The 25,869-nt window shown below is 32.6% G+C and overlaps 3 protein-coding genes across 3 annotated transcripts; 1 reads left to right on the top strand and 2 right to left on the bottom strand.

The window, feature by feature from the left end:
* The first annotated feature begins 363 nt into the window (after positions 1–363).
* Positions 364–11,831, top strand: LOC133286348 (uncharacterized). Its single transcript, XM_061483752.1, has 14 exons — positions 364–442; positions 526–587; positions 672–783; positions 1,591–1,673; positions 2,161–2,226; positions 3,091–3,191; positions 4,489–4,607; positions 6,587–6,627; positions 8,046–8,134; positions 8,318–8,495; positions 8,573–8,689; positions 9,373–9,417; positions 10,781–10,909; positions 11,467–11,831. Exons 1-14 carry the CDS (start codon positions 394–396, stop codon positions 11,599–11,601), a joined length of 1,326 nt encoding a protein of 441 aa, XP_061339736.1. The 5' UTR covers positions 364–393; the 3' UTR covers positions 11,602–11,831.
* Positions 11,832–12,268: 437 nt separating this feature from the next.
* LOC133286300 (wall-associated receptor kinase-like 1) lies at positions 12,269–15,649 on the bottom strand. Its single transcript, XM_061483700.1, has 3 exons — positions 14,776–15,649; positions 13,762–13,815; positions 12,269–13,642 (listed from the first exon to the last, which is right to left on the bottom strand). Exons 1-3 carry the CDS (start codon positions 15,647–15,649, stop codon positions 12,441–12,443), a joined length of 2,130 nt encoding a protein of 709 aa, XP_061339684.1. The 3' UTR covers positions 12,269–12,440.
* Positions 15,650–17,612: 1,963 nt separating this feature from the next.
* Positions 17,613–21,034, bottom strand: LOC133286304 (wall-associated receptor kinase-like 10). Its single transcript, XM_061483704.1, has 3 exons — positions 20,099–21,034; positions 19,074–19,127; positions 17,613–18,924 (listed from the first exon to the last, which is right to left on the bottom strand). The coding sequence occupies exons 1-3, from the start codon at positions 21,003–21,005 to the stop codon at positions 17,771–17,773; spliced, it is 2,115 nt and encodes a 704-aa protein (XP_061339688.1). The 5' UTR covers positions 21,006–21,034; the 3' UTR covers positions 17,613–17,770.
* Between the last annotated feature and the right edge of the window lie 4,835 nt (positions 21,035–25,869).

The following is a 25,869-nucleotide window of genomic DNA, read 5'->3' on the forward strand; positions in this document are numbered from 1 at the left end:
ACGAAAAGCTCTTTTTTTTATAATGAAGAAAAAGTTGAAAATTAAAAGCTCCAAGGAGGAGCTTTTTTTTAGCTCTTATCTGTTTTTCTTGAATTGTGTGCTTTTTTTTTAAAATGAAGAATGATAAAGATAGAGAGAGAGAGATAATTTTCTTGAAATATGTGCTTTTAAGTAATTTTTAAGCTAAATTTTTTATGTAATTTCCAAACAGCTTTTAGCTTCTTTTTTTAAGCTCTTTTTTTTAGCTTTAACTTATAAGTAGCTTCTAGCTTAAAAATAAGAGGATCCAAACAGGCTCTAAGTCACTCAACAAAACCCTTCAATAGTGAGTGAGAGGAAGCAGGGTTTAAGAGCATAGCCACCCCTTTGTTGTTGGGTAGAAGAAGTAGAACCATGTTTACTCGCAGTCGCACGCTTCCTCTCATTTCTCTCTCCTCCAAAGGTACTCTTTCGCTTTCTCTCTCTTCTCTCTCTGCTTTTCTCAGTTAACCTAACTGCGTTTCTCTTTGGCGATTCCAAATCAAGTGTGGGGTCTTCCATTTGAAGCTCTCTACACCACCAACATCGTCGGCGATAGTCCCGTTCTTGTAAGGAATCCATTCCCTCGTATCTTTGGAATTCAAATCGATGCATGTACCTGTGGCGGTAATTTTTGTTCAATTGTTGAGCAGGTTCGGGATTTTGTTCATTCTGCATTGTACCATCCATTACATGGCTACTTCTCTCAAAGATCCGGATCTGTTGGAGTTCTTCCCAGTAGTATTAAATTCAATCAACTTCAAGGTCTTGCTGTATGCATTTATTTATTGTTCACTTACTTTCATTTTCAAGAATTGATACTATAATAGTGTATATGTTGGATTATATTAACTTAACTACTTTCAAATGCAAGTTTCTAACTATTGGTGACTCAAACTAGCAATGAAAGACTGGCATTTTAATTTCGATCTTTAGCAACTTAGGCTGCTGAACCATGAATCATTGATGTTTATCTAATGGCTTGTTGTCAATTTCAAAGTTCATAGCTAATCAACACTAGAACCTGAATCATATTCGTCAGAGGCTCTGATACATGTTGATAAAAGGTAGGATTCCATGGCTTAAGGAAGGATGTTGAGGTTGTTTTGAGAAAGAAAGGAGTAGGGAGTAGAGATTACTATGGAAATAATAGCCAAAAGGTTTTATTAGTTTGGATTACACCATGGAATTTTTTGGCTTTATGATTTTGTTCTGGTGGAGCTGTTGCTATTGTTGCTACTGTAGCTGGCAAATAATGACATCCCCTTGTTTCCTTGTCAGTTCTACAAGAGAATGGAGCTAATGTTAATGTTGTTTTACTATACCTGAAGGAGGTCAAGTGTTCTTTACCCCATTAAGAACGACCCTTTGTTTGATTATTTTGACAGTCGGTTATAACCAATTAGTTTGGGACGTTGATTTTCAATATTCTGCTTTTGGATGATTTCAGTTCAGACAATTTTCTGGTCTAATACTCATTGCCAATCTAAGAAGTTGGAAAACTCTATTTGACCTTGATTATACTTTTTTGGTGGTTTGTTCTAATGTAAGTAGGGTGGTGACATATTTCAGGCCGAAAAGCATATATGAGATACTTGGATTCTATTTACAAGCAGAGTGACATATCGTGGTTTACACCAGTGGAGCTTTTTAAGGTACACTCTCTATGGGATAAAGGTTTTCTAGTGCTCAACATATAGAACAATATGACTCAAAATGTGAATTTAATAGTTGAAATTGAATTACAGTTTAGTGCATTTCTTTCTGTTTATTGAAAAAAACACTTGGTAAAATTTTCATGGATTGAAATGAAAATCTTAAAATATTTTCCTTTTCTTTTGATTTAAACACTCTGTGGGACAATATACCTTGGAATATTCAAGTTTATCCTTTTTCTATGGTGGAATTGATCATTGAAGTTTAAATGTAAAGCCAAGCACATATTGGACATTAGAGCTTTGGTATGCAATTTTCAGAACTTATGCATGTATTTTCTTGGGTATATTATTAAAGTTTAATGATATCAGTTTTTGGTGCTTGAAACAGCTGTATTTTTTGAAATGACCCAATCATATATCTTGATGCAGCATTTTAACTCTTTTATGTTCTGAAATTTGTTTTTTTAATTTGATTTTTTTGCAGCCTTGGTATGCTCATGCTATTGCTGAAGCCATCATGCGCACTGCAAACTTCTCTGTTCCTCTAAAAGTAAGCTCACTGCAATTTTTTTGCATGTGATTATTGTTTCTTAGTCTACGTTCATCTATTCTTTTTCATCCATCTAAATTTCCTTGAACAAATGTAAATATATTATGAGACTGCCGTTCTTGTTGATGTGCATATGCATTTTTATTTTTTTATTTTTATTTTTCATTTTTATATTTTTGGCGAAGGGCCGGCTTGGCTCAGCGGTAAGCTTGCTTGCCGTGGTGTGTCAGGTCGCGGGTTCGAATCAGCCTCTCTGCAAAAAGCAGGGGAAAGACTGCCTAGAGTATTCCCTTCCCCAGACACTCACGAAGTGGGTATTTGAACTGGGTCGGCCCCTTTTATATTTTTGGCATGAATGAAATCTTTTTCATACCTGAAAGGAAAAAGAAAAGGAAAAAAAAGAAGAGATGAATAATCTTTTAGCTGGTTGTAAGTGCAGAAATATCATTGCTCAAAATAGTTCAGACAAGTTGAGAGCCTTTGTAGAGATGTCTGTTAGTTGTTCTTCAATCCACACGTCTACTCTTAAGAACCATACAATAACTGTACCTAATGTTGTTCTTTCCTTCTCTTACAAATCTACTGTTAAGAGGCCAACCAAATGTCTCTCGTATTCCAGCAACTAGACTCATTATGCTGCTATTCTGAACTTATCCACTTATCACTTATGAGTTAATGTTTCAGTTCTATATAAGTATGTTTCATGTCTGTTTTCTATCCACAATTTGTGTAATATTTTTCTTTAGTAAGCCTAATTTTCTTTTTGATAAAAATCAATAAGCATCATAAATGTATCTCGTTTACAGTCTGTTACTTTTTATTACTTAAATTAGTAGTTGATACTATCCTCTAATATGCAATCAGATTTATGAAATTGGTGGTGGATCAGGAACTTGTGCCAAGGGTATAATGGATTACATAATGTTGAATGCTCCTGCAAAAGTTTATAACAGTTTGACTTACACGTACGTGCCTTGATAGTCGATATAATATATATTTTATTATAAAACCAAATTATAATGTTTAATCCAGTTTTTAGTTTTTACCTATTTTGTTAAGATAGTGGGCTTTGCTTATATTTTCTGTACCTCTTTTGTCAGTGTAATTCATCTCTCCAAGTTGCATAATTCTTCCATTAGTAACTTGTATTTAGGGTCATTCTTTAATTTGGAATATACACTTTCATTGAGATATAACATATGAATGATAGAGGAAGTGAGAAACTAGCAAGCTGCGTACCTTTTGGTTTTAATTGATTCTATTCTATTCTCAGCCAATTCAGACAAGAGGGTTTAAATCTTGGACTCTGCAGGTAGTACTAACATCGACATGCGACATGCGACACATCGTGTGACACTCTGACACGTTAATTCTAAAAAATTTTAGATTTAGACACGTTGTGACACATTTTAATATTAAATAATTTTTGATATATAGTGTATATTACATTTCATATTTAATAGCTTAACCTAAAAATGAAACAAAACTTATAATATCCATCAATTTAACCACAAAAGATTCAAAGAAAATAAATCATTTCCACAATTCCATTACATTAATACAAAGCAAAAATAATAGAATATCTATAGAAAATCATAAATTATGTAGACTACATTCATGGAGTATTTTCATCTAGAATAACACTTTTTTTAAGTTTTTGTTAAATGTATTTTAATTTTTTTAAAATTATAATTTTATTAATGTATTTTAATTTTATAAAAGTTACAATTTTATTACAAAAATGCCATTTGACTGTGTCGGACATGGTCAAATTCGTGTGTCGGATTGGTTAACGTGACAAAAATGTTGACCACGTGTCGTGAGCGTGTAGGATCGTGTCAGATGTCGGACACCAACACTTTAGGTTTTTTGAAATGTCCGTACTTCATAGCTTCTAACGTTAAAGGTTCCGTCTTGAATCTTGACAAATCCATTTCGAAGTCCAAAGTTCCTTCTGCAGTCAAGCCATATGTTTGGGCAGCAGTGCTTAACAGGATCCTTCTCATGATAAATCTGTTATGTATATAATTGATTAAAAATTTGGGGATATCTCTTATTCTTGTTTGTTGTAGTTGTCTATTAGTCTTATGAATACCGTGAACATCAAATTTCGGGTGTGTTGTGGTAAACATCTTATTGATTACTCTTGATCAATTGAATTTGAGTAGATATTTATTACTTTAGTAAACTTGTCTTGTATAACTATCTTTCTTTGGAATCATATGATTCACATCCCGATTAACATCCTGTTTTTAACTACAGCTCAGTCGAGATTAGTCCCTCACTTGCTGAGGTGCAAAAAGAAACTGTTGGTGAAGTGCGCAGCCATATACCGAAATTCAGAGTAGAATGTCGTGATGCCGCAGACCGGAGTGGATGGGGTAGGATGCTATAATAATTCTATCACAATTGAGTTGCATGAATTTTGTAATTTTGTTGTGGCTTCTAAAAGTGGTTAAGAATATAAAAACTGAGCTACCTGTAGTGTAACCACTGATCAACTGCTTAACACACGTTATAAACAAAAAGTGCTACAAATTTGATAACGGATACCCTTAAGAGTATGCTAAGAGAACTGTATTGTCATGTATTAGTGTGTTGCTTTTGTAATTGATGAATATATGACCCAAATCTTACAAGAGTTGAATCTTTATCTAGGCACAGGATCCATTTTTATGCCGACATGTATTAGGACTTCAGATATAATCTCATGACAGCCATATAAATTGGAAAAAAACTATAGAATTTGTTGCTAAATAAAGAAGTAAAGGGGAATCATAAGGTAATCATTATTAAACATTTTAATGAAACTAAAGATGAATGTCCATTGATTTTGGGGGCTGATTTTGGTAGTTACAATTATGTATGATACAATAGAATTCTCAAAAGCGTAACCACTAATAAATAAGTTATAAAATTATCTATGGACATAAGTTGAAACACCTTCCTTGTATTTAATTGGAAAATTAGGCATCCTATAAAATTGGATATTGGGTGCCATTTCTAAGTAGTAAGTAGCTGTCGTATGTATTAGTTCTATTTTCGTACTTATTCCTTGATATTTCGTGGTGTATTTGATCCGTTAGAAGTCATGGTTCCTCACCCCCTTTTATTTGTGACGCATATTGCATGTTATCAACCTTATAAATATTCGTAGACAATAATCTTTGTAAGTCACATGCTACGAATATGATAAGAGACTAGTCAGATATTCTGATAATATTTACCACTACGCCTGAGAACACAAGGTATAATGTACTGGGTGTACACGGGGCGTTACACTTTATGCTAGTCACAAATCATAAATATGATGCTATTATATAAAAATCCATATCAAATAAATTTAAAATGCATAAATTTAACCAATCACATTATAAAATATTTGTTTTCTCATGCGTATATTATTACACAATAATGATACAATAAAATTTGAAAGATAATAATAAGAATAAATATGCCATGATAATTACTATCCGCTGATCACTCTAAAAAACCAACTAAAACACTTCCAATGACTCCGGGCAAGGTAAAAGAGGTAGAATCTAGTGGATCTAAACACCAACAAATATTCTGATAATGTGCCTTAGAAATTATTTAAGCATAAAGTAACAGTAGGTAATGAAGATATAGACAAAAACCTTAAATTTATGCCCAAAACTATGCAAAAACATAGATTTCCTCAAATTTTTGGATAATGGGTTTACCTCAAAGAGGTAAAAAAACCAACCCTTAAGGAGTGGGTTGCATCCCTTTCTTTCTCCTTATAGCATTTTCCTTAAATCCAATAATCACCCAAAATCTACTTCTAAGAGAAAGGAAATGGGTAGGGTTTCAAAGTTTTCTCAAAGCTTCAAAAGGATACTTGAGATATGATGGAAACTTGGAATCTCGAGTTATTGGAATTTTCTTTGCAAAATGACCGGTATGCCTCCCCCTTTTTTTCATATGACGCATTTCATCTATCTTCTCCATTCTTTTCTTAATTCTCCTATTCTTCATTTCCCTTGTTTTTAGGTCCCATTGTTTTACCAATATTCACTTCATTAGGAATCTGAATGACAGAGGAATTAGGAATGCTTAAATTGAAATACTTAGTGCTTGCTTGTTTCTTTTCAAACATTATTTTATGGGGGTTTGGACTTTTGATTTTTTTCGGTGGAGGGGAAGAGATAGTGAACATTGATAAGTTGAATGGGTGATGGTGCACTTTAGGATGCTAGACAAGCTCAATATATTGCTGTTAATGCCAAATAGTTGCTATAGCTTGATAGAATGAGCATGGTACTTGGAGCTCAAATGTATCTTGTGTCAAAGATACATTTACGAAATAATGCTAATATCATCGTTCCCTCCTTTACAGGGCATGTGGAGCAACAACCATGTTGGGTAATAATGCTTGAGGTGAGTTCTATGATTGAGTTGCTTTTATTTCCTCCGATTCAAGTATTTTAATAAAAAGACCTAAACTTGTTTTTTGATGTAATTTCTAAGAAAACAAAAATCCTCATGTGATCTAGTTTTGTGATCTCTCCCACCAAGAAAATAACTAATGATAGTGGCACAGTGGATTGCGGAGTGGCTGCTATAATGAAGAAAGCGTGCAATTAAAAAACCTCACATTTAACGGACTTCTTGTTTTTAATATCCTTCAGTTCTTCAAACTATTCTATTGCCATCCTGTATCAATACGATCACCAGTTGGCTTTACCATAGAAGAGGAAGAGCTGGATCTGTCTATTAAATTGTAATAATAATAATAATAAATAAATAAAAACTAGTAACAGGGGATTGATGGAAGAGGAAAAGAAGGGACAGAAAACGCATAACAGAATACTAGAAAAAAAAGAGATCAAGATTATCTAATTTATTACAAGCATAGCAGTAAAAACATATTTAGTAGTAGTTATTATCAACACATGCTACAAAAGTGACCCATGAACATGAAGAGAGAAAGAAGAGAACTAAAAGGAGGAGGACAAGTACACAAAATATTGCATTACAGTGCTGCTGGGGACTAGGTTTATCGGCCGAAGGTGAAGGAGCTGTGTTTGAAACTGGTTGAGGACTTGTTACACAACTGCGTGGGAAACAGTTACAGAGCTGCATCCAATATTGATTGAAGTGTCAAAGGTCAGAGTGAGGTCGAAGAAGAGTCTAAGTGATATATAAATGGTGCAAAACAGAGTTACAAAGCAAGCCCTAAAATTTGTTTCAACAGAGCAAGCTGCTGTGTACGACTTTATGTGATGCTACTTTTTAAGTGATCTGAAATCCCTAAATTAGTTTGTAGATGTTGATGAACCTAAAAGTCCCTAATTTGGTGCAGCCATTGTATGTATGATGGGGTTGTAGCTGAGGTGAGCGAATAGGGCTCCCTGCAGTGTAGAATAGTAGCTGTTACGGCTGCTATTGCAGTGCTCTGAACTGCTACAGTTAAACGGTCTGCCACAAGCATTCAAGCGTGGCCAAGAGCTGCTTCACTCCACACTTGTGTGGTAACAGCCACTATTAGCAACCCTGCCCGCCAGCCTGTTCTTAAAGGTTAAACAGGTCGATTTGAATGAGTTATTGGCAGTAAACATATGTGCTGGTGGTTCCCTTTTAGATACGATCTGCTGCCCAAATGCATCTTTACAAATTTGAAATAATTATCTGGGCTTTGCTAATAACCTATGTATTAAACGTTGCAGACTATAAATGATCTTCTGCCCCTTATTTTTTTCTCTTGTTAATGTTACATTGTATTATAATAATAATAATAATAATAATAATAATAATTATTATTTAGATTTTCACAAAAATTAATTTATTCATTGTAGGTACTTGATAATCTTCCACATGATCTTATCTATTCAGAGAATCAAATTTCCTCATGGATGGAAGTCTGGGTCGAGAAGAAACATGACCGGTAAGTCTCAGCTTTGCATGTGGATGCAGATGCTGTTTCTACGTACACTGTGACATGTATACTAATGCTTCGTTAGGTAGTAGCTACAGAAAAAAAGGATGCTTCAAGAAATGTTTGAAATTATAACATAATTCTGTGGCCTCTTTTATCAAATCTATATCAATGACTTTCCTCCTTTAATAGAGAAACAATCAGCGAGTTATACAAGCCATTGCAAGACTCACTTATTACACGTTGTATTGAGATCATGGAGCTGGATAAAACCAAAACAACTCAAAGCACTGCAGTATCTACACTGAAAAGTATATGGTCTAAAGTTTATCCAAAACCGCGTAGATGTTGGCTACCAACTGGTTGCTTGGTAAGAGAGTCTTTAAATCTTCGTTACGTCTGGGATACAAATTGATTTTTGTATTTATCATACCTTCATTTTTCCAGAAATTACTTGAGGTTCTCCATGAGGTGCTACCAAAGATGTCTTTGATTGCTTCTGATTTCAGCTATCTGCCAGATGTGAAGATACCTGGTGAAAGAGCTCCATTGGTTTCAACTAAAGTAATTCTTGTTATATGTTTCCTGAACAATACAGCAGTTGTCTACTTTCTCATCTCACAAACTTTAGAGTGAAGATCTCATGCAGTAGTCCATAGAATGGAGTCTTTTATCCGTTTGCTTTGGGTATTTAGATCATTAATTCTACTCTTCACATGTGATATGATTCAGAAACAATATGTTCACTAGTTGTGAGAAACTGCGACTTGGGTGACCTTGTCATTTTTCTTTTCTGTCTAGCTCATCGTGCAATGTTATGTGTAAAAGGTGTATCATTGTAACTTTTCTACATTAACTGCTTAATGACAATTCACAATAGTAATCAGAATGGGAGAACCAGAGACTCTAAGTCCGCAAAACCTTTTTTTTTTTCTTTGCTAATCTTGGTACTGTAATTTGTTATGGCTAAGCTATTGATATATTAACCCATTGGCCCGTGGAGGAATATTCACACAGAAAGAAAACAGAACACATGTTGTAAACTTAAAATACATGGTGATAACCCAGCTTCTACTTATTCTATCTCATGGATTGTGTTAATGATTTGTATGGATCTGTATACAGAGATCACAAGTCATTATCATCCTTAGTAGTCACTCCTTTATTTTTCTACCTAAAAAATCAAACAGAAGCTTCTAATGTGTATTGATAATTTTAATTAACTGGGTTTTCCTTATGAATTGCAGAAAGATGGCTGCAGCTCAGATTATGAAAATTATGTGGAGGCAAAGGTTCGGTTTACCACTAGCTTCTCTTTTTTTCAATCTACTTTCCACCTCCTCACTCTCCACTTTGTGTCTAACTGCTGTTGTAGAAATGATAATTAGATACTGTATTTGTATCTTGAGACAATCTTGCTTAATTTAACACTATGTTTTTGAATAATTGATTAATAAATTATATGAAGCATTCTTAATTCGGTAACTGTAAAGACTCCAACATACTTGAACAATGCCAATTTGAACTTCCCAGAATTTTTTAAATTTAATAATGTTAATGAATAATGGTCTCTTTTTAGTCATTTTCCTCTACATTTCCCCCTCTTCTTCTTTTCCCCTTCTTTTATTACTTCTATATATATATATATATTTATATATTATATATATATATTATTACTATCTTATTTATTTATTTTTATTTTTATTTGTTTATCTTTTTTCAACTTTTTTGTATCTTTTATTTGGGTTCATCTACCACCGACCCCAATTAATTTGGGATAAAAGTGTAGTTGATGTTACCCACCATAGGACCTAGGAATTTTTTTGGATGCTTTTAATAAAAGAAAATAATACATTAAAAAGACGATTGAAATGAAAGTACATCTGAGGGAGGATAAGAAATTATCGAATAACAAAAGCCAAAGTGGCTCAGAAGAACAACCATGCTGCCTAATCCATTTTTTATCAGTCATAGAAAATAAGAAGTCCCTTGAAATAACGTAGGAACTGCTTTTTTGCATTGTCACTCTACCCTGAAGGAATCAATTTTCATTAGTCAAAATTTGCATGTTGGAGTAATTTATTGGTATCAACTCACACCCTTTTGTGAAGCACATCCTGAATGTTAGGTTAGAAGTTATAACGAATGGTCTAAATTACTAACATATTTCCTTGGTTAAAATGGCTGTTGAATCCCTTGGTAATGGAAAGAACCTGTTGCATTGGCAGCATAAATGGCATGATATAATGTAAAATTGCAATCCTATAATAATTTTCTTTAGAGTGCTGGATTTTGTGTGTTCATATAATTTTTATCCTGCAAGGTGCACTGATGTTTTAACATGATCCTTATATAAATGATTGGCCTGTCTCTTACTAATCACAAGTGATTAAAAAGTTCGGAGTTATAATTGGTATGCATCTTGGTTAATTATTAATTATTCATTATATCCAGGTCTTTTGTTGTATTCAATTCCAATTAGAAACTACTTAAGTTCAATGATTATTTGTGGTTATTTCATAGGAATACTAAACTAATTAAGCGGGCTGTCATATATAAGTGACGATCCTCTCACTGTCTCACAAAACAATTTCTTCCTGAACTTCCAAAAACTTATTTTTGTACTAAAGCTTACGTGTTTATCTTTTATTGCAGGGTGACGCTGATATCTTTTTTCCTACGGACTTTTGGCTTTTGGAACGAATTGATCATTATTGTTCTGGGTGGCTAAAGCTTCATGATGATCATTCATCGAAAAAAGGAAAGAAAAGGAGAACAATTAAGGTTAGTTCTTTTGCATTTTGTATATAACATTATTATCACTTCTCTGCACCCAAGGCCTCAAGCAAATGAGAAGCAAAAGTTGCAGTGGTGGGTTTCAAAACAAAACACTGCCAATGTGTATTCCATAACAGAGCGCATAGAATTCAATTTTCTTTCTTCTTATTTAATGCTTTTAAAAAGTAAATCTTATTAACATAAGACGTACATATAGAATAATAACGTCTTTTATAAAAGAATAAAATCTTAAAAGATAGTTTTCCATAATATCAATAACTGCAATAACTATAAGGGCAATCCCAATTGCACAAGAGAGTAGGGATAAGGGTCAGTTGGATGCAATATTACCCTTTATTTTTGCGAAGAGGTTGTTTCCTAAACTAATGTTGTGCAAGATACTGATTTTTCAGTAATATTAAACTAGAATAATCTATTTAATTATGAGTCATTGATATTTGTTTTGGAATATTTCTTTTCTAGTTATGAGACATAGCCCATATGTTTTGTTTCAAATTATTAGCAACTTTATGTACTCTAGCTTAATAGTTTGTTTGATGTAGCTGGAAACATCATCTTTCATGGAAGAGTTTGGTTTACCCACAAAAACGAGAACTAAGGATGGATACAACCCACTCTTGGATGACTTCAAGAATACCAAATTTTATCTTAGTGTCCCTACACACAACATTAAGTAGATGGTCGATAGACTCAATACAAGTACTTCCATTCACAAGGATGTGTCGCGGGAATTTTGTTGAGATTATATTATGTAAGTTACCTGGATTTCATCATTTGATGATCTATGAGCATAAATTAGTTTTTTAAAAATAACAATATGTGGTCATGTACCATCGATGGCCAATTTTCCCTTGGACATGTGACCCCCTACCCTCTGAAGCCCTAGAAATTGTATAATTTAATTGAAAGATGGAACATTTTTATTTATGTTTAAGAATAACACAAGTTGTGAAGATTGTCTTAATACCATAGGGTCATATTTTTATTTTTTTTTGGTAGGTCATTGGGTCGTATTTGTTAGTACATAGTTTTGTACACTGCAAGTTGTCACTATTGAATAGCAAGTATCAAGTGTGGAGAGAAATTAGCCAAAAGAGTGAAAGGATTGGAATTATCTGAATTTAGTTAGGCTTCGGGTTTGTACACTGCAAGTTGTTCGTCACTATTGAATAGCAAGGTTTTAAGTGTGGAGAGAAATTAGTCAAAAGAGTGAATCGATTCAAATAATCTGAATTTAGTTAGGCTTTGGGTTTGTACACTGCAACTCATCCCTTTATATATGACAATATAGGAAATTAAGTTCCAGTGCAACTGACTACACTTTCTGATCCCCAGAGCCTCTTCTAATCCTCCTGTATATAATATATGCTACAATGATCAATACCAAAAACAAAAGACAGAAAAGTGTTATGTTTTATATAAATAATTCTCAACAACTATGCTTGTAGAGATTAGGTTATATGTCTGCAACGAAAATTATTTTCTTTACCGGAACTAAATTAACAGAATTCACCTATTATTTTAATGGAAGAATATGCATAATATCTGTGTCTCGGGAAAGTGTTGCGCTGCTTAGAGTTGTCAATGAATTTGATGTAGAATATTCAGCCCAAGGTTGGTAGTCTTGAATGCCAGCAAGTTCAATTTCTTCAGGGTTTTGCTGTGCATTAGACTTCCTATCCAATCTTCGGATCTCTTCTAATTCCAAAGTGACTTCTTTCATAGTTGGTCGTTTTCTTCCATTCAACTCTAAGCATCTATTTCCAAGATTGGCAACTGCAATTATATGTTCTTTGTCCCCTTCCATCGTGACTCTCTTGTCAATAATGTCAAAAAGACGATTCTCTTCCATACTCTGAACAAAATATGAAGCTAAACTCTTGGTTTCTTCAGATATTGTTGAGGATATTGGCTTCTTCCCTGTTAAAAGTTCAACAAGAACTACTCCAAAACTGTAGACATCACTTTTTTCTGTCAATTGACTAGTTTGAAAATACTCTGGATCCAAGTATCCAAAAGTTCCTTGAACTACTGTGGTGAGGTGAGTAGCTTCAATGGAAACTATTCTGGATGCTCCAAAGTCTGCTACTTTTGCCCTATACTTTTCATCCAACAATATATTTGTTGATTTGATGTCTCTGTGATAAATGGGCTGAGATGTAAGCGAGTGTAAGTAAAATAGAGCTCCTGCAATTTCAGTGGCAATTCGCAAACGCATATCCCATGTCATTGGTAATACCTCATTCTCATCATGCAAATATTCGAAAAGGTTACCGTTAGGAATGAATTCATAGACAAGCAAGGGGATTTCTGTCTCCAAACAACATCCTAACAACCTAACCACATTTCTATGGTTAATTTGTGAAAGGATGACAAACTCGTTGATGAATTCTTCAACCTTTCCTTCGACCTTAAACTTTTTCACAGCAACAATTCTACCATCAACTAGCATGCCTTTGTAAACGGTACCTTGGCCTCCCTTTCCAAGAACTCTGTTCGTATTAAAGTTGTCAGTGGCCTTTTCTAATTCCTTTAAGCTGAAGAGAATAGTTTGGTCGACATTAACTTCACCAGAAGACATTCTTTGCTGTAACAACAGACCACCATTTTTTTTGAAGAATTTTTCTTTGCGTTTCTTTATCATTCTTTTCCTTACAACTTTATGCAACAACCATAGAACAAAAAACAAAATGATGGATCCGATGCTTGACAAAACTCCTACACATTTGGCACAGTAAATTAGGTGATTATAATTGTCCAATACAAATATAGATAAGCATGAAAATATAAATGGCATTTGTTATTCTTCATTAATGAGTTTGTGAAGTAATATATACCTACTATAGCCCTCTTCCTCGCTTGACTATTCGTATCAAAGAATCCTGATATAGCTGAAACGTCAACCAAATTAGATTATAGGTTAGAACTCTTGTATACATTTGTTGAGGTAAAATTGAATTTTAAAATAAATATAAAAAATCAACTAAACTATATTTTACAAAAAACATAAGTATAATTAACTTGTACTAATGTAAAAATAATAAATCCTACACTCAAAATTAATTGTTGATCCTTTTGCAGGCAGCTAACAACTCAAATCTATTAGTTATGTGTTGAGAGTATAATTTATATCGCTGTAACAATAAAAGTTTTACACTGAATATTAGCGTGGGTATACTATTTATCCAATGATTGTAATTTATTGACTTACATATAATAATAATTAAAAGTATATATCACCCCCAATGTGTGATGGTCACCATGGTTAAAATTTATTGACTTACATATAATAACAATAATTGAGTGATTGTTTAAATCCCAATGGGTCAAAATTGCAAATATATACAACTAGTGGTAGTTCCCATCAAGTGGTAGACACAACATAAGATAACACGGATTTCAATGCCTCACAACATGAGAAAATAATCTCCAACAACATGAGAAAATGATTTCTCATATATATATCTTAAAAATAATATATCAAATTGTGACGGTCTATTTATATACTAAAGATAGCCAAACAATTGAATAAGATATTTCTATTTTAAATTAAAATATGATAATTCAAGCTAGAATAAAATCCTTAAATAATAAATATTGATAAATAATCTCGAATCCAAAACCTAATTGCCAAATTAAAAACCTTACATAACTAATAAAACTAAAAGCATAACCTATATGAGCCAGTATCAAAATTTACCTGATAATAGAGTAGGTTGAAAAAAAAAAAGTGTTAAAAGAATGTAGTATTATCATTTATAACACGATTCTTAAAATAAACAAGAGTAAAAGATAATCATCAAGTAATGGAATAATAAACACATGTGAGTTGCAGAAACAGGGGTTCATACCAACACAGCCTCCAGTAATGTATGGATCGCCATAGGCGCCTAGGGAGCACTCACATCTCCAACCTGAGGGTCTGTACAATGAAGATGGAACGATAGTGCAGTTGGCACCTGCATGGTCGACTTTCATGGACGAGTTCAGAATCACCCAATCAAGCACCGCAGGAACATAACTCACATCCAAGTCACGAAAACTTCGATACTCGTAAGAATTCCCAAAGGGTACTCGGTACCAATATTCTGTTGCAATCAGCGCGTGACTACACTCATCACTCACGCTTCTGTTGCTCAGGTTTTCGAGTGTTACATTAAATTCCGAAAGATACTCAGGTAGTGATGTCTGGCAACAGAACCTACCAAGACAACCATCGCTTCCGAAGTCGATGTTATTGTTAACTTGTTCGTTGTCGTACTCGTCACAAACGGAAACGCACCCACTAACTTGTGATCCATTTGATTGCAAAAACGCAATCTTATTGCAACCAATGGCAGTGAACTTGTTATCATCCTTGGAAAACACGAAAGGGCTTCCTTTAAGGTCTATGATTGGCCGAGAATCTTTGCTTTTGCAGTTCCAACTGAAAACTGGATTCATGATGTTAACCTTGCTGTTACTGTCATCAATGGATGTCACTTCCAGATTTAGAGATTTCAGGTAAGGTATCTCACCTTGAGAAGTGTTTCTGCATTCTATTTCAAACCACTTGTCTGCATAGCATTTGGGATCACCTATTCCAAACGGGTAAGGTATCCCAATTCCACAACTGTAATAATCACAACCAGATTGTGTCGTGATTATATTCTGTGCAGATGCCAATGGATATATGAGCCCTACTATCATCAAAATGATTATGTGGAATGCAAATTGCACAACCATTGTCGTTAAAGGAAGGATAACACTTGTTGAAGCGCGTGTGTAACTCTGTATCTATAGCTATCTTAGCAATTAGAAGCATATATAAGAAATTTCTCGGGTATGTTCCCTACAAGTCAAAATTTTACTAGTAGTAAGAAGACTTGTGGCGGCTTGACCAATGTATATTAACACGTTTATTGAAAATTCTACAAACATACAAATTTTGAACGAGTAGAAACTACAGATAAGATAAAATTGAACGAAATTTCCTGATCGTCCTGTAGAAATAATCATTTAGGCTTTTATATAAGGGGTTTGCATTCATCATTTAACATGATCACAAAAAGTTTCCTACGCACATAACATTTTGTGGGGTCCGCACTTTTTAAAGCAAAATAAAAAAAAAAAAATTAAGGCACGCAAAACGAATCTCTATAACATTACACAATCACTTTTCCTACAATATAACTCTTATAAAACCCTTTATTATAATATCTTATAAATCTTTGTGGTTATTGTTTGATCCAAGGGGATCAATAATGTCAAGCAGGAGATTGGTAACGGCATAGTCAGAGCGTAGGGTGTGTGTACGGTGACAGCTAAAAGAGTATGAGAGCGTAAATCTGTATCTGATTGGTTTAACTCCTTATTTATAGATATGTTACTTAATAAATGCAGAGTACTGATCATAATATGATTGTTAGGGAGATTTATCCTTGGTAGGATAACAACCTTACTCTAATTCTCTTAGTTATCACTTATTGTTAGGCTGTTGGGATATGTGAGTAGATCCTTTAATGTATTAATTAACATGATCATGTTACGTGAGAGAATCCTAATTATACAATGGTGGATATGGTGGTAAGGAAAGAAAGAGAAAAAATATAAAGATATAGAAAGTTATTCAATTATCACCGTTGCTTTGGTTATTGATAGTTAAGATCCTTGATTTGGTTATTGATGATTAAGATCCTCTCATATGATATGATCATGTTAAATAACACATGAGATAATCTATTTCCGTTGGGATATGGACCCATATTATGCTATAAAAAGGTTTATCATTGTCAATGAATGAGACTTGAACTTTATAAAAATTTTAGTCGTTTGTCTATTTCTTTATAGGGAAATATTAATCCCATGTGACATGAGAGAATTTTTCTCTTATGCACTCATAACTTAGAGGAGAGAGGAGAAGAGAGAATAGAGGAGAAAAATAAAATAAAGAGTGGGCTCCACCCTTGATTTATGAGTGCATGAGAGAAAAATTCTCTCATGTCACATGAAAGTAATACTTCCCTTCTTTATATATTAGCATCATTTCCACAATTACGAATCCGTCACTATGTTCTTGAAAATTGATCGGGAAACGTCGTCCGTGGAAGTGTTTACATAAACTTTTGGTCCAACCTAAGGAAATTTTCGAGGTAAATACTTGAATTGAGATAATTTAGACTTACTTTTATGTCACATTTTGTTTTGACTTATTAAGTTGCCTTGGCCAAATGGGATAGGTGCTGATACTAAAAACAAAATAAGATGCTTAAATCGTGGTGGACCCAAATAATCAAATTCCCATCCGCGATTTCTGGCTGCTGTCTGGTTACTTAGGATATACGAAATTTCTTTAGGTGTTGTGTATGGACTACTGCCGCTCAACTCATCAAGGGAATACTTTTCTCTTCGGCTGTGTTTTGAGGCGTTTTGCTAACCATATTATAGTTTCCATTTCATATTTAAAATATTTGCATTTAACAAGTTTACTTATACTTTTGCATTTTTTAAGCATACTATTTCTGACTATAAAATATTTCATATAATCTTCTGCTGTTAAACCGTTGTTTCAGTCTCCACCCGAACTGAAACATAAACATAGGTGAGAGATTATTAAACGTAAGTATTACCAAACAATTCTTCCAAAAATACAAAGTTAGGCCAAATGCACATAAATAATTTTATATCTCAAACATATCCTTCACACCAGAGTCAATTGTCCTTTATGTTAGATAATACAAGAATCATTTATGATAAAATACATGAATAATTTTATTATATCTCTAATAATAGGGAAATAAATTTAAAAAAATTCACCTATTATCTTAATGTAAGGATAGGCATAACATCCGAGTCTAAGGAAAAGGCTCAGCTACTTAGAGTTGGCAATGAATTTGATGCAGAGTATCCACTCCAAGGTTGGTAGTCTTCAATTCCAACAAGAACAATTTCTTCATGAATTTTCTGTGCATTAGACTTGTTATCCAATCTCCGAATCTCTTCTAATTCCAATGTGACTTCTTTCATAGTTGGTCTTTTTCTCCCATTCATCTCTAAGCATCTATTTGCAAGATTGGCAATTGCAACTATATGTTCTTTCTCCCCTTCATCCGTGACTCTTTTATCGACAATGTCAAACAGACTATTCTCCTCCATACACTGAACAAAATATGAAGCCAAACTCCTGGTTTCCTTAGATATTGTTGAGGATATTGGCTTCTTCCCAGTTAAAAGTTCAACAAGAACTACCCCAAAACTATAGACATCACTTTTTTCTGTAAATTGACTAGTTTGAAAATACTCAGGATCCAAGTATCCAAAAGTACCTTGAACTACTGTGGTGAGATGAGTAGCTTCAATGGAAACTATTCTAGATGCTCCAAAGTCTGCTACTTTTGCCCTATACTTTTCATCTAACAATATATTTGTTGATTTGATGTCTCTATGATAAATGGGTTGGGATGTAAGTGAGTGTAAGTAAAATAGAGCTCCTGCAATTTCAGTGGCAATTCTCAAACGCATATCCCATGTCATTGGTAAGTCCTCATTTTCATCATGCAAATACTCAAAAAGGTTACCATTATGAATGAATTCATAGACAAGCAAGGGGATTTCTGTTTCCAAACAACATCCTAACAACTTAACCACATTTCTATGGTTTATTTGTGAAAGAATGACAAACTCGTTGATGAATTCTTCAACCTTTCCTTCGACCTTAAACTTTTTCACTGCAACAATTCTACCATCAACTAGCATGCCTTTGTAAACGGTACCTTGGCCTCCTTTTCCAAGAACTCTATTCATATTGAAGTTGTCTGTGGCCTTTTCTAATTCCTTTAAGCTGAAGAGAATAGTTTTATCAATATTAACTTCACCAGAAGTCAATCTTTGCTGCAACAACAAACCACCATTTTTTTTGAAGAATTTTTCTTTGCGTTTCTTTATCATTCTTTTCCTTACAAATTTACGCAGCTGCCATAGAAGGAGTAGCAAAATTATGGATCCGATGCTTGACAAAACTCCTGCACATTTGGCACAGTAAATTAGGTGATTATAATTGTCCAATACAAATATAGATAAGCATGGACCTATACTATTAATAAGTTTAGGATCCAAGGAAGAATAAATGGTATTTGTTTCTTTAGTAATGAGTTTGTGAAGTAATACATACCTATTATAGCCCTTTTCTTCGCTTGACTATTCGTAGTAAAGAACCCTGGTATAGCTGAAACATAAACCAAATCAGATTATGGAAAAACTATTTGTTATTTAAAAGGATGTAAGTAGTACATAGTTATAACATGAAAAGATTTTTTGTCTCTCTCCTCATTCACATCAGCTGATGTGGAAAGTGAAAAAAAAAACTTTTCATGTTATAATTATGTACTACCGGGAGTATATTGAGTAAAAAATTAAAAGGACACAACTTAATCACACACTATACCTTTATATTATAGGTTAGAACTCAAATGTATACATTTGTTGAGGTAAAATTGAATTTAAAAAGAAAAAAAAGAAGAAGGGGGGATTGGACGGAATTAATTAAATTTTATAACATGAATTTAGTAAGTATATATTAAACAAAACATGCTAAATGAGTATTAAATAAGTATACAAGTATTAGAAAAAATAGTAGACCAATATAGGCTGATTAATCATTTTGACCCAAATTTAAAATCAATTTATCATTTTTCCCTCTTCCCAAACTATTTTGAGTAAACACTTTCTTGAGTAAGTAACTATTTTACTCGAGTATGTTCTGGTCAATCACTGATTAAATAGATTGATATATATAGTTTCACAGTATCAACATGTTGGTATTTAGTTTGGAAAGAGGGCAAAGTAATAAATTATTTTAAAACTGGAGTAAAATTGTCAATCAGCATTATGTTAAACATTAAACCAAAGCTTTTGAACCAAAACAAAATAATCGTCGAAGTCAAACAGGAGCTGAAATTCTTTTCCAACTTAGCTTAATTAGCACCAGCACACTTCTTAGAGCTAGAAAAAAAAACATGTGATTCTAAAATGACGTTATTTTAAGATTTAAGAAAAAAAATTTGCAACAGAGAAAATTCATGTTGCATAAAAGCAAAATTTCCAAAACGGCTTATATTTTTTTTTTTCCATATACTTATCAAGTTATAAGATATTATAATAAAATAATGTAAATGAGTTGTTGTAGAGGGATCATACCTGTGCAGCCTCCAGCAATGTAGGGATTGCCAGCGAAGCCAAAGAAGCAGTTACATCTCAGACCACCTGAGGTTGTGTTTTGTGAAGATGTAACATTAGAGTCATAGCAGTTTCCATCTGAAGGAAGTTTTAAGATGGAATTGTTCAACATCTCGTTTAAGATCTCCCACTCAAGCATCGCAGGAACATAATCCATATTTTTCAGTTCACCAAATATCTGATTAGATGATTCAGATTCATAGATATAGTAGCTCTGGAGCCAATCGCCTCTTGCAATTAACGCATAACTACACTGATGACTCACACCTTCGTTCCTTAGATCTTCAACCGTTGCATTATATTCTGAAAGAGACAAAGGCAGTGAAGTCTCGCAGCAGTACCTGCCATGACAACCACCGCTTCCTTGGACAAAGCTATCGTAATTAACTTCTTCGTTGTCATCACAAATGGAAACACAACCACCAACAGTTGACCCATTTGACCTCAAAAAAGCAAGATTGTTGCAACCAACGGCTACAAATTTGTTGTACACCTGGGAATACACGAAAGGGCTTCCTCTCAGGTTTATAACAACTGGCTTAGCGCTTTTGCCTTTGCAGTTTGAATGGTAAATCGGATTCTTGATTAGAATTGTGCTTCGCTCTTCATCAATGGATGTTACTTCCAGATTTAAAGATTTCAGGTAAGGTTTCTCACCTTGAGAAGTACTGTTTCTGCATTCTATTTCAAACCACTTGCCTCCATAGCATTTTGGATCTTTCATCCCAAAAGGGTAAGGGATGTCAACTTCTCCACATGTCGAATCACAACCAGGTTGTGCTATAACAGAACCTTCGACAGATGCTAGTGTATATATGGGACGTATTATCAAAGTAATGATTTGAAACAGTGCAAATTGCAGAATCATTGTAGCTACAATTTTGAAGTGGCTGAGTATGTATCTGTATCAGTTTATTATAAGCAGCATCCATACTCTCTGTTATATAACCTTGTCAACATTAATTTCTTAGAATTTTTTTCCCACAAAAAGACAACTTTTGCCAGCTGTAGGAAGACTTTGTTGCAGCTTAATTGACCGAAGTAATTAAGAATCCATATACTCTAGATCTATTTATTATTTATTTATCTACAATATATTTAGGGAAAAGTGTTTCACTTTTATAATCACACATCATCTTCAAATATTATTCCTTGCACTTCATGATTATCTATTTTTTTAGTTTTATTTTTTTTTACCCTTTCGTCATTCTATACCCTCCAAGTTTTTGAAGTTGCAAGCACTCTTTATAAGGAAATGAAAAAAATACCAAAAATTTATGAATTAATCATAAAACAAAAAAAATTAAGTAAGACTCGTATAGTTAGTCTTATTTTATTATCTAGGTTATAAGCTTTAATTTCACCCAAAAAAACTAAAGAATATTATGAATGTAATTAAAAATACTGGTAGCAACTAATATTTATTAGTTGATAACACATATTAGAAAAAGAAAAACACATATTTTGTTGCATAAAAAAAATTAAAGGATTATTTAAATTCGCAAATAAAACTGATAAAATAATTGTTGCGAACAATTTATTCGGATCGAGTTTGTTTTATTTTTAAATTAATTTTTATTAAAAATGAAAACAATAAATATATCTTCTATTTTTATTTGCTTTTAGAAAGAAAAAAAAAAGAAAAGGGAAAAATAAAAGAAATTGACACCAGAGTCATTTATTGCTGCCATATTTGCTACGCAGAATTTGGTAATTTTGGCTCTTATAGGAACTCTCTTCCTCTCCTTGGAAAAAAGAAAAGCGTGGCAGATTGCAACGCTGCGAAGGAAATTTCGTGAAGGACCCCATTCCTTCACCTCTATTGTTGACTTTTTCTACAATTTTTTCCAACATGAAGTGAGGATGGCCCTATAATTTAGAAAGGAAGATAAAGTGATAAAATAAATTCAAAAAATGACAAAATGATCAATCAACTGAAAACGAGATTGTATATAAAATTCTGGTTATTAAATTGATTAGTCAAACTGATTAGACACTCGGAAGTTTCTTTTACAAAATTAGGAATCGGTCATTATGTTCTCCAAATTTGACCAAGAAACTCGGAAGTTTCTTTACTATGCATATACAATTTTTTTTTTTTTTTTTTTTTTTTTTTGGTAAATCTATGCATATACAATTTTGGTCCAACATAAAGAATATTCAATTTTCTTTACTATGCATATATGGTCATGTAAATATTCCCCAAGAGCCCTTATACTTAAGCATGAATATTGTATAGGTTCAATTTTTAGTTTAATTTGTATTTTATTTAATTCTACTAGAAAATATAAGATAGTGAGAATCGAACACGTGATTTTGTGGTCACTGAAGTTCTGATATCATATAAAGAATTAATTCAACCTAAAAATGTGATGACTTTTTTTAATAATTTATATTATTCTATCAACTAGTTCCGACAATAAGGAGAGACATAATTGTTGAAAAAAAATCAGAAAAACATTTAAAAAAAAATATATTTATCATTACGGACTCACCTGCTAAAAGAACTAATTCACATTATGCCTTATAAGTTGATGGGGTTTGTTTTTCTCATGTTGCATGAGAAAACAAATCCTTCCTACACATATTAGAAAAAGGCGTGCCACTTTTTTTTTTCATTTTTTTTAAATAGGTAGGTCTCACACTTGATGTATCTATGATATGAGATTAAGATTTTCCTATAACATAAGATTTATTTTTCCCTAAGTTGATATGTATAAATCATATACATTAATCTAAATAATTATATATTAATTAGTATCATTATCCATCACTAACCCTTCAAGTTGGTATATGTAAGTCATATGTACTTATGCTAAACGAATCAAGGGCCTTTCAGGGGTCTTTAATTCAGCTCGTGAAGGCTTGAGCTTATATGTCTAAAATTGATTGTTGTAGTTAGACTTGAACTTGTATAAAAGCTCATTTAATAAAAAAGTCACAGGCTTCAATTTAAAAGTCCGGCCTTAGAGTCTCTCAGACTGGCCTAGTATACTAACTTTTATTTTTATTTTATATTTTTTATATTACTCATAATAGCCCTATCTATCTTCAACCCATTTCATCCCATTTTATTGATTATTAAACATATTTTTTGAATATTTTTGTTCCATATTATGCTGTTTGGATATACATTGAATTTATGAATCTTTGTAGAATTATTAGTTCTATTGATCCTATATTTTGTTTGGATAAATTTTTGTTGTCTTATTTTTTGAGTAAATACATTTTTTTGTCCCTAACAAAAAACACGGTCCCCACTTTAGTCCCTTACAAAAAAAAATAGTCAGTTGGTCCCTAACGAATTCAAAGTGAACCTATTTAGTTGAAATCGTGGTCCCTCACAATTTCAAAAAAGACCCATATTAGTCCCTCAAAAGGACTAAAATGGGTCCACTTTGAATTTGTTAGGAACCAACTGACTAAATTTTTTTGTAAGGGACTAAAGTGGGGACCGTGTTTTTTTTAGAGACCCAAAATGGTATTTACTCATTTTTTTAACAGGTTAAATCAGGTTTTTATTTTTGGTAAATAAGTCAGACAACAAGCTGATAATTATTTTCATAACAGGTAACATGCTAGGCCATACTGACACATTTAAATACAAATTTAACCTTTTAAGATCAAAGTTCGGCCCGTTAACACCTCTAGTCATATGTACCAATCTAATTATAAAAATAACTTATGATTAATGACTTCTTAATAATTTAGTGACCAAAACATTCATAAGTTGATGATGTGAATTGAAAAAGTTTGTAGTGATATCTTCAAATAAGATCTTTTCCCAGATAATATATATAACAATCTATCTGAATATATTTGATCCTCTCATGAAAAATAAGATAAGAGCTATAGCTATATACTGTGTAGGGGTGTTCAAAATGTCCAAAAGAACTAAACCGATCCATAACCAAACTGCTTCACATTTTAAAAAGATGTTATTTTTAAAAACCGATTTCATATAAAATTGCATTTTATTTTATAAACTGGTTATTTACTAAACCATAAAAATAATTGGTTATCCATGGTTATCCATAACCAAACTGCTCTGCAATTAAAGAACAAATAAGTATTATCTTTTGTCATGCTTATTATATTAGTCAATTGACTCAAACTTCCAAACAATAAACTAGCAAAAAAAGTTAAGCAGCTCAAGTAGAAAATATTTATTTAAAACAAAATTACACATAAATCAAACATGTTGCATCTTAAGAAAGCACTTCTTATGTAACGTAACAACTTTTTTTCCCAAAAGAAAAAACCCAAATGCAGGCCTTCGGTGAAACTCATAACTTGGCATGGCGAAGGCTTTGAAATGACAAAGATGAAGTTAAAAAATCATAACGAAAAGGGAAACAAAATTAATCAATTGGCTTAATGTCTCTGAGAGCACCGTTAAAAGGACAACTCACAATGGATTTACTTGTTCTTTAATCATAGAGCAGTTTGGTTATGGATAACCAATTATTTTGATGGTTTGGTAAATAACCAATTTATAAAAATAAAATACAGTTTCATATGAAATCGATTTTTAAAAATAACCAATTTTTAAAATGTGGAGCAGTTTGGTTATGGATTGGTTTAGTTCTTTTGGACATTTTGAACACCCCTACCCATACCTTCCTCCATCAGTTCAAATGAAACTCTTAGTAACATAAATCTTGAGAGAACGAAGAGCAATTTTTTTTTTATAATTTTAAAATAATTCAACTGTTCTTCTACCAACCACTCTCAAAACAACGTGAAACAATTTCTATAAGAATCATTTCATCCGGAGAGCTCCAAAACAATGAAGATTCTTGCAAGAAATAGTTGGTCAACTATCTATAATCGAAAGAAACAAACGACTACTTATAAAAATAGCACAATCCATCAAAAACCGATTTTGAATTTGTTAAAAATTCGATTTTGAACTTGATAACCGATTTATGGTTCATAACCGATTTTGAATTAAAACTGATTTAAAACCGGTTATGGAACCGGTTTCAAACCGGTTTTGGAACCGGTTTCAAACCGATTTTGGAACTGGTTTAGAAAATTAAAAATCAGTTTTTTAAAAAAATCGGTTCGGTTTAAAAATCAAATCGTTTAAAACCGGTTTGATTCGATTTTTGTTAAAATCGATTATGAACCGCAGCATGCACACCGTAATATTGATTATTGATTATCTTATGCAAAGTAATCGCATGCTCATCCCGAAAAGAAGCTCTTTTCGTAATTACTTAAACAAACTTGTGGTTGAGTGTTTGATGCAAGAGATGTTAAAATAAGTCAACACGGAACGAAATGTATGCGCCAAAGCTAACATTTTATGGCCTGTAAGTCCAGAAAAGTAATAACAATTAATAAAATTATTAAGGTTTTATTTTTTAAGTTTACCTAAATGTCATTTTAAATATTGTAAGTAATAATTAATTTTAAATATTTCAATATAAACTAATTAAGTATTTTAATAAAATTTAATCAAATAAATTTATGAAAATTATTGTATTTAGATTCTAGTTATATAAATATACAAAGAAAATATAAACAATCCATGTACATTTGAATTACACTATGCTCAAAATTATAATTTAATCACATTTGCCTGCGTTGCATTAGGCTCGAGTTACGATAAGTTGGTCCATATGAGCCAGGTAACCCTGAATTGACACCTATAGTGATGTCATGACTTGGTATTTTGCTTGAACTTTAATCTTGTGACCACATTTAATTTTTTTACTTTTTCATGA

This window comes from Gastrolobium bilobum, unplaced genomic scaffold, assembly GCF_033153095.1.
Source record: "Gastrolobium bilobum isolate Gb01-03AN ecotype WA unplaced genomic scaffold, APGP_CSIRO_Gbil_v1 utg1891, whole genome shotgun sequence".
NCBI classification, from domain to species: domain Eukaryota; kingdom Viridiplantae; phylum Streptophyta; class Magnoliopsida; order Fabales; family Fabaceae; genus Gastrolobium; species Gastrolobium bilobum.

Excerpts from the sequence above, each read along its gene's own strand:
- LOC133286348 (XM_061483752.1), top strand. The coding sequence starts at position 394 with ATGTTTACTCGCAGTCGCACGCTTCCTCTCATTTCTCTCTCCTCCAAA. Across the intron at positions 443-525 it reads CATTTCTCTCTCCTCCAAAG|TGTGGGGTCTTCCATTTGAA; the intron begins GTACTCTTTCGC and ends TTCCAAATCAAG. Across the intron at positions 6,628-8,045 it reads GTTGGGTAATAATGCTTGAG|GTACTTGATAATCTTCCACA; the intron begins GTGAGTTCTATG and ends TATTCATTGTAG.
- LOC133286300 (XM_061483700.1), bottom strand. The coding sequence starts at position 15,649 with ATGGTTGTGCAATTTGCATTCCACATAATCATTTTGATGATAGTAGGG. Across the intron at positions 13,816-14,775 it reads CATTACTGGAGGCTGTGTTG|CTATATCAGGATTCTTTGAT; the intron begins GTATGAACCCCT and ends TTGACGTTTCAG. Across the intron at positions 13,643-13,761 it reads GAGGAAGAGGGCTATAGTAG|GAGTTTTGTCAAGCATCGGA; the intron begins GTATATATTACT and ends CCAAATGTGTAG.
- LOC133286304 (XM_061483704.1), bottom strand. The coding sequence starts at position 21,005 with ATGATTCTGCAATTTGCACTGTTTCAAATCATTACTTTGATAATACGT. Across the intron at positions 19,128-20,098 it reads CATTGCTGGAGGCTGCACAG|CTATACCAGGGTTCTTTACT; the intron begins GTATGATCCCTC and ends TTTATGTTTCAG. Across the intron at positions 18,925-19,073 it reads GAAGAAAAGGGCTATAATAG|GAGTTTTGTCAAGCATCGGA; the intron begins GTATGTATTACT and ends CCAAATGTGCAG.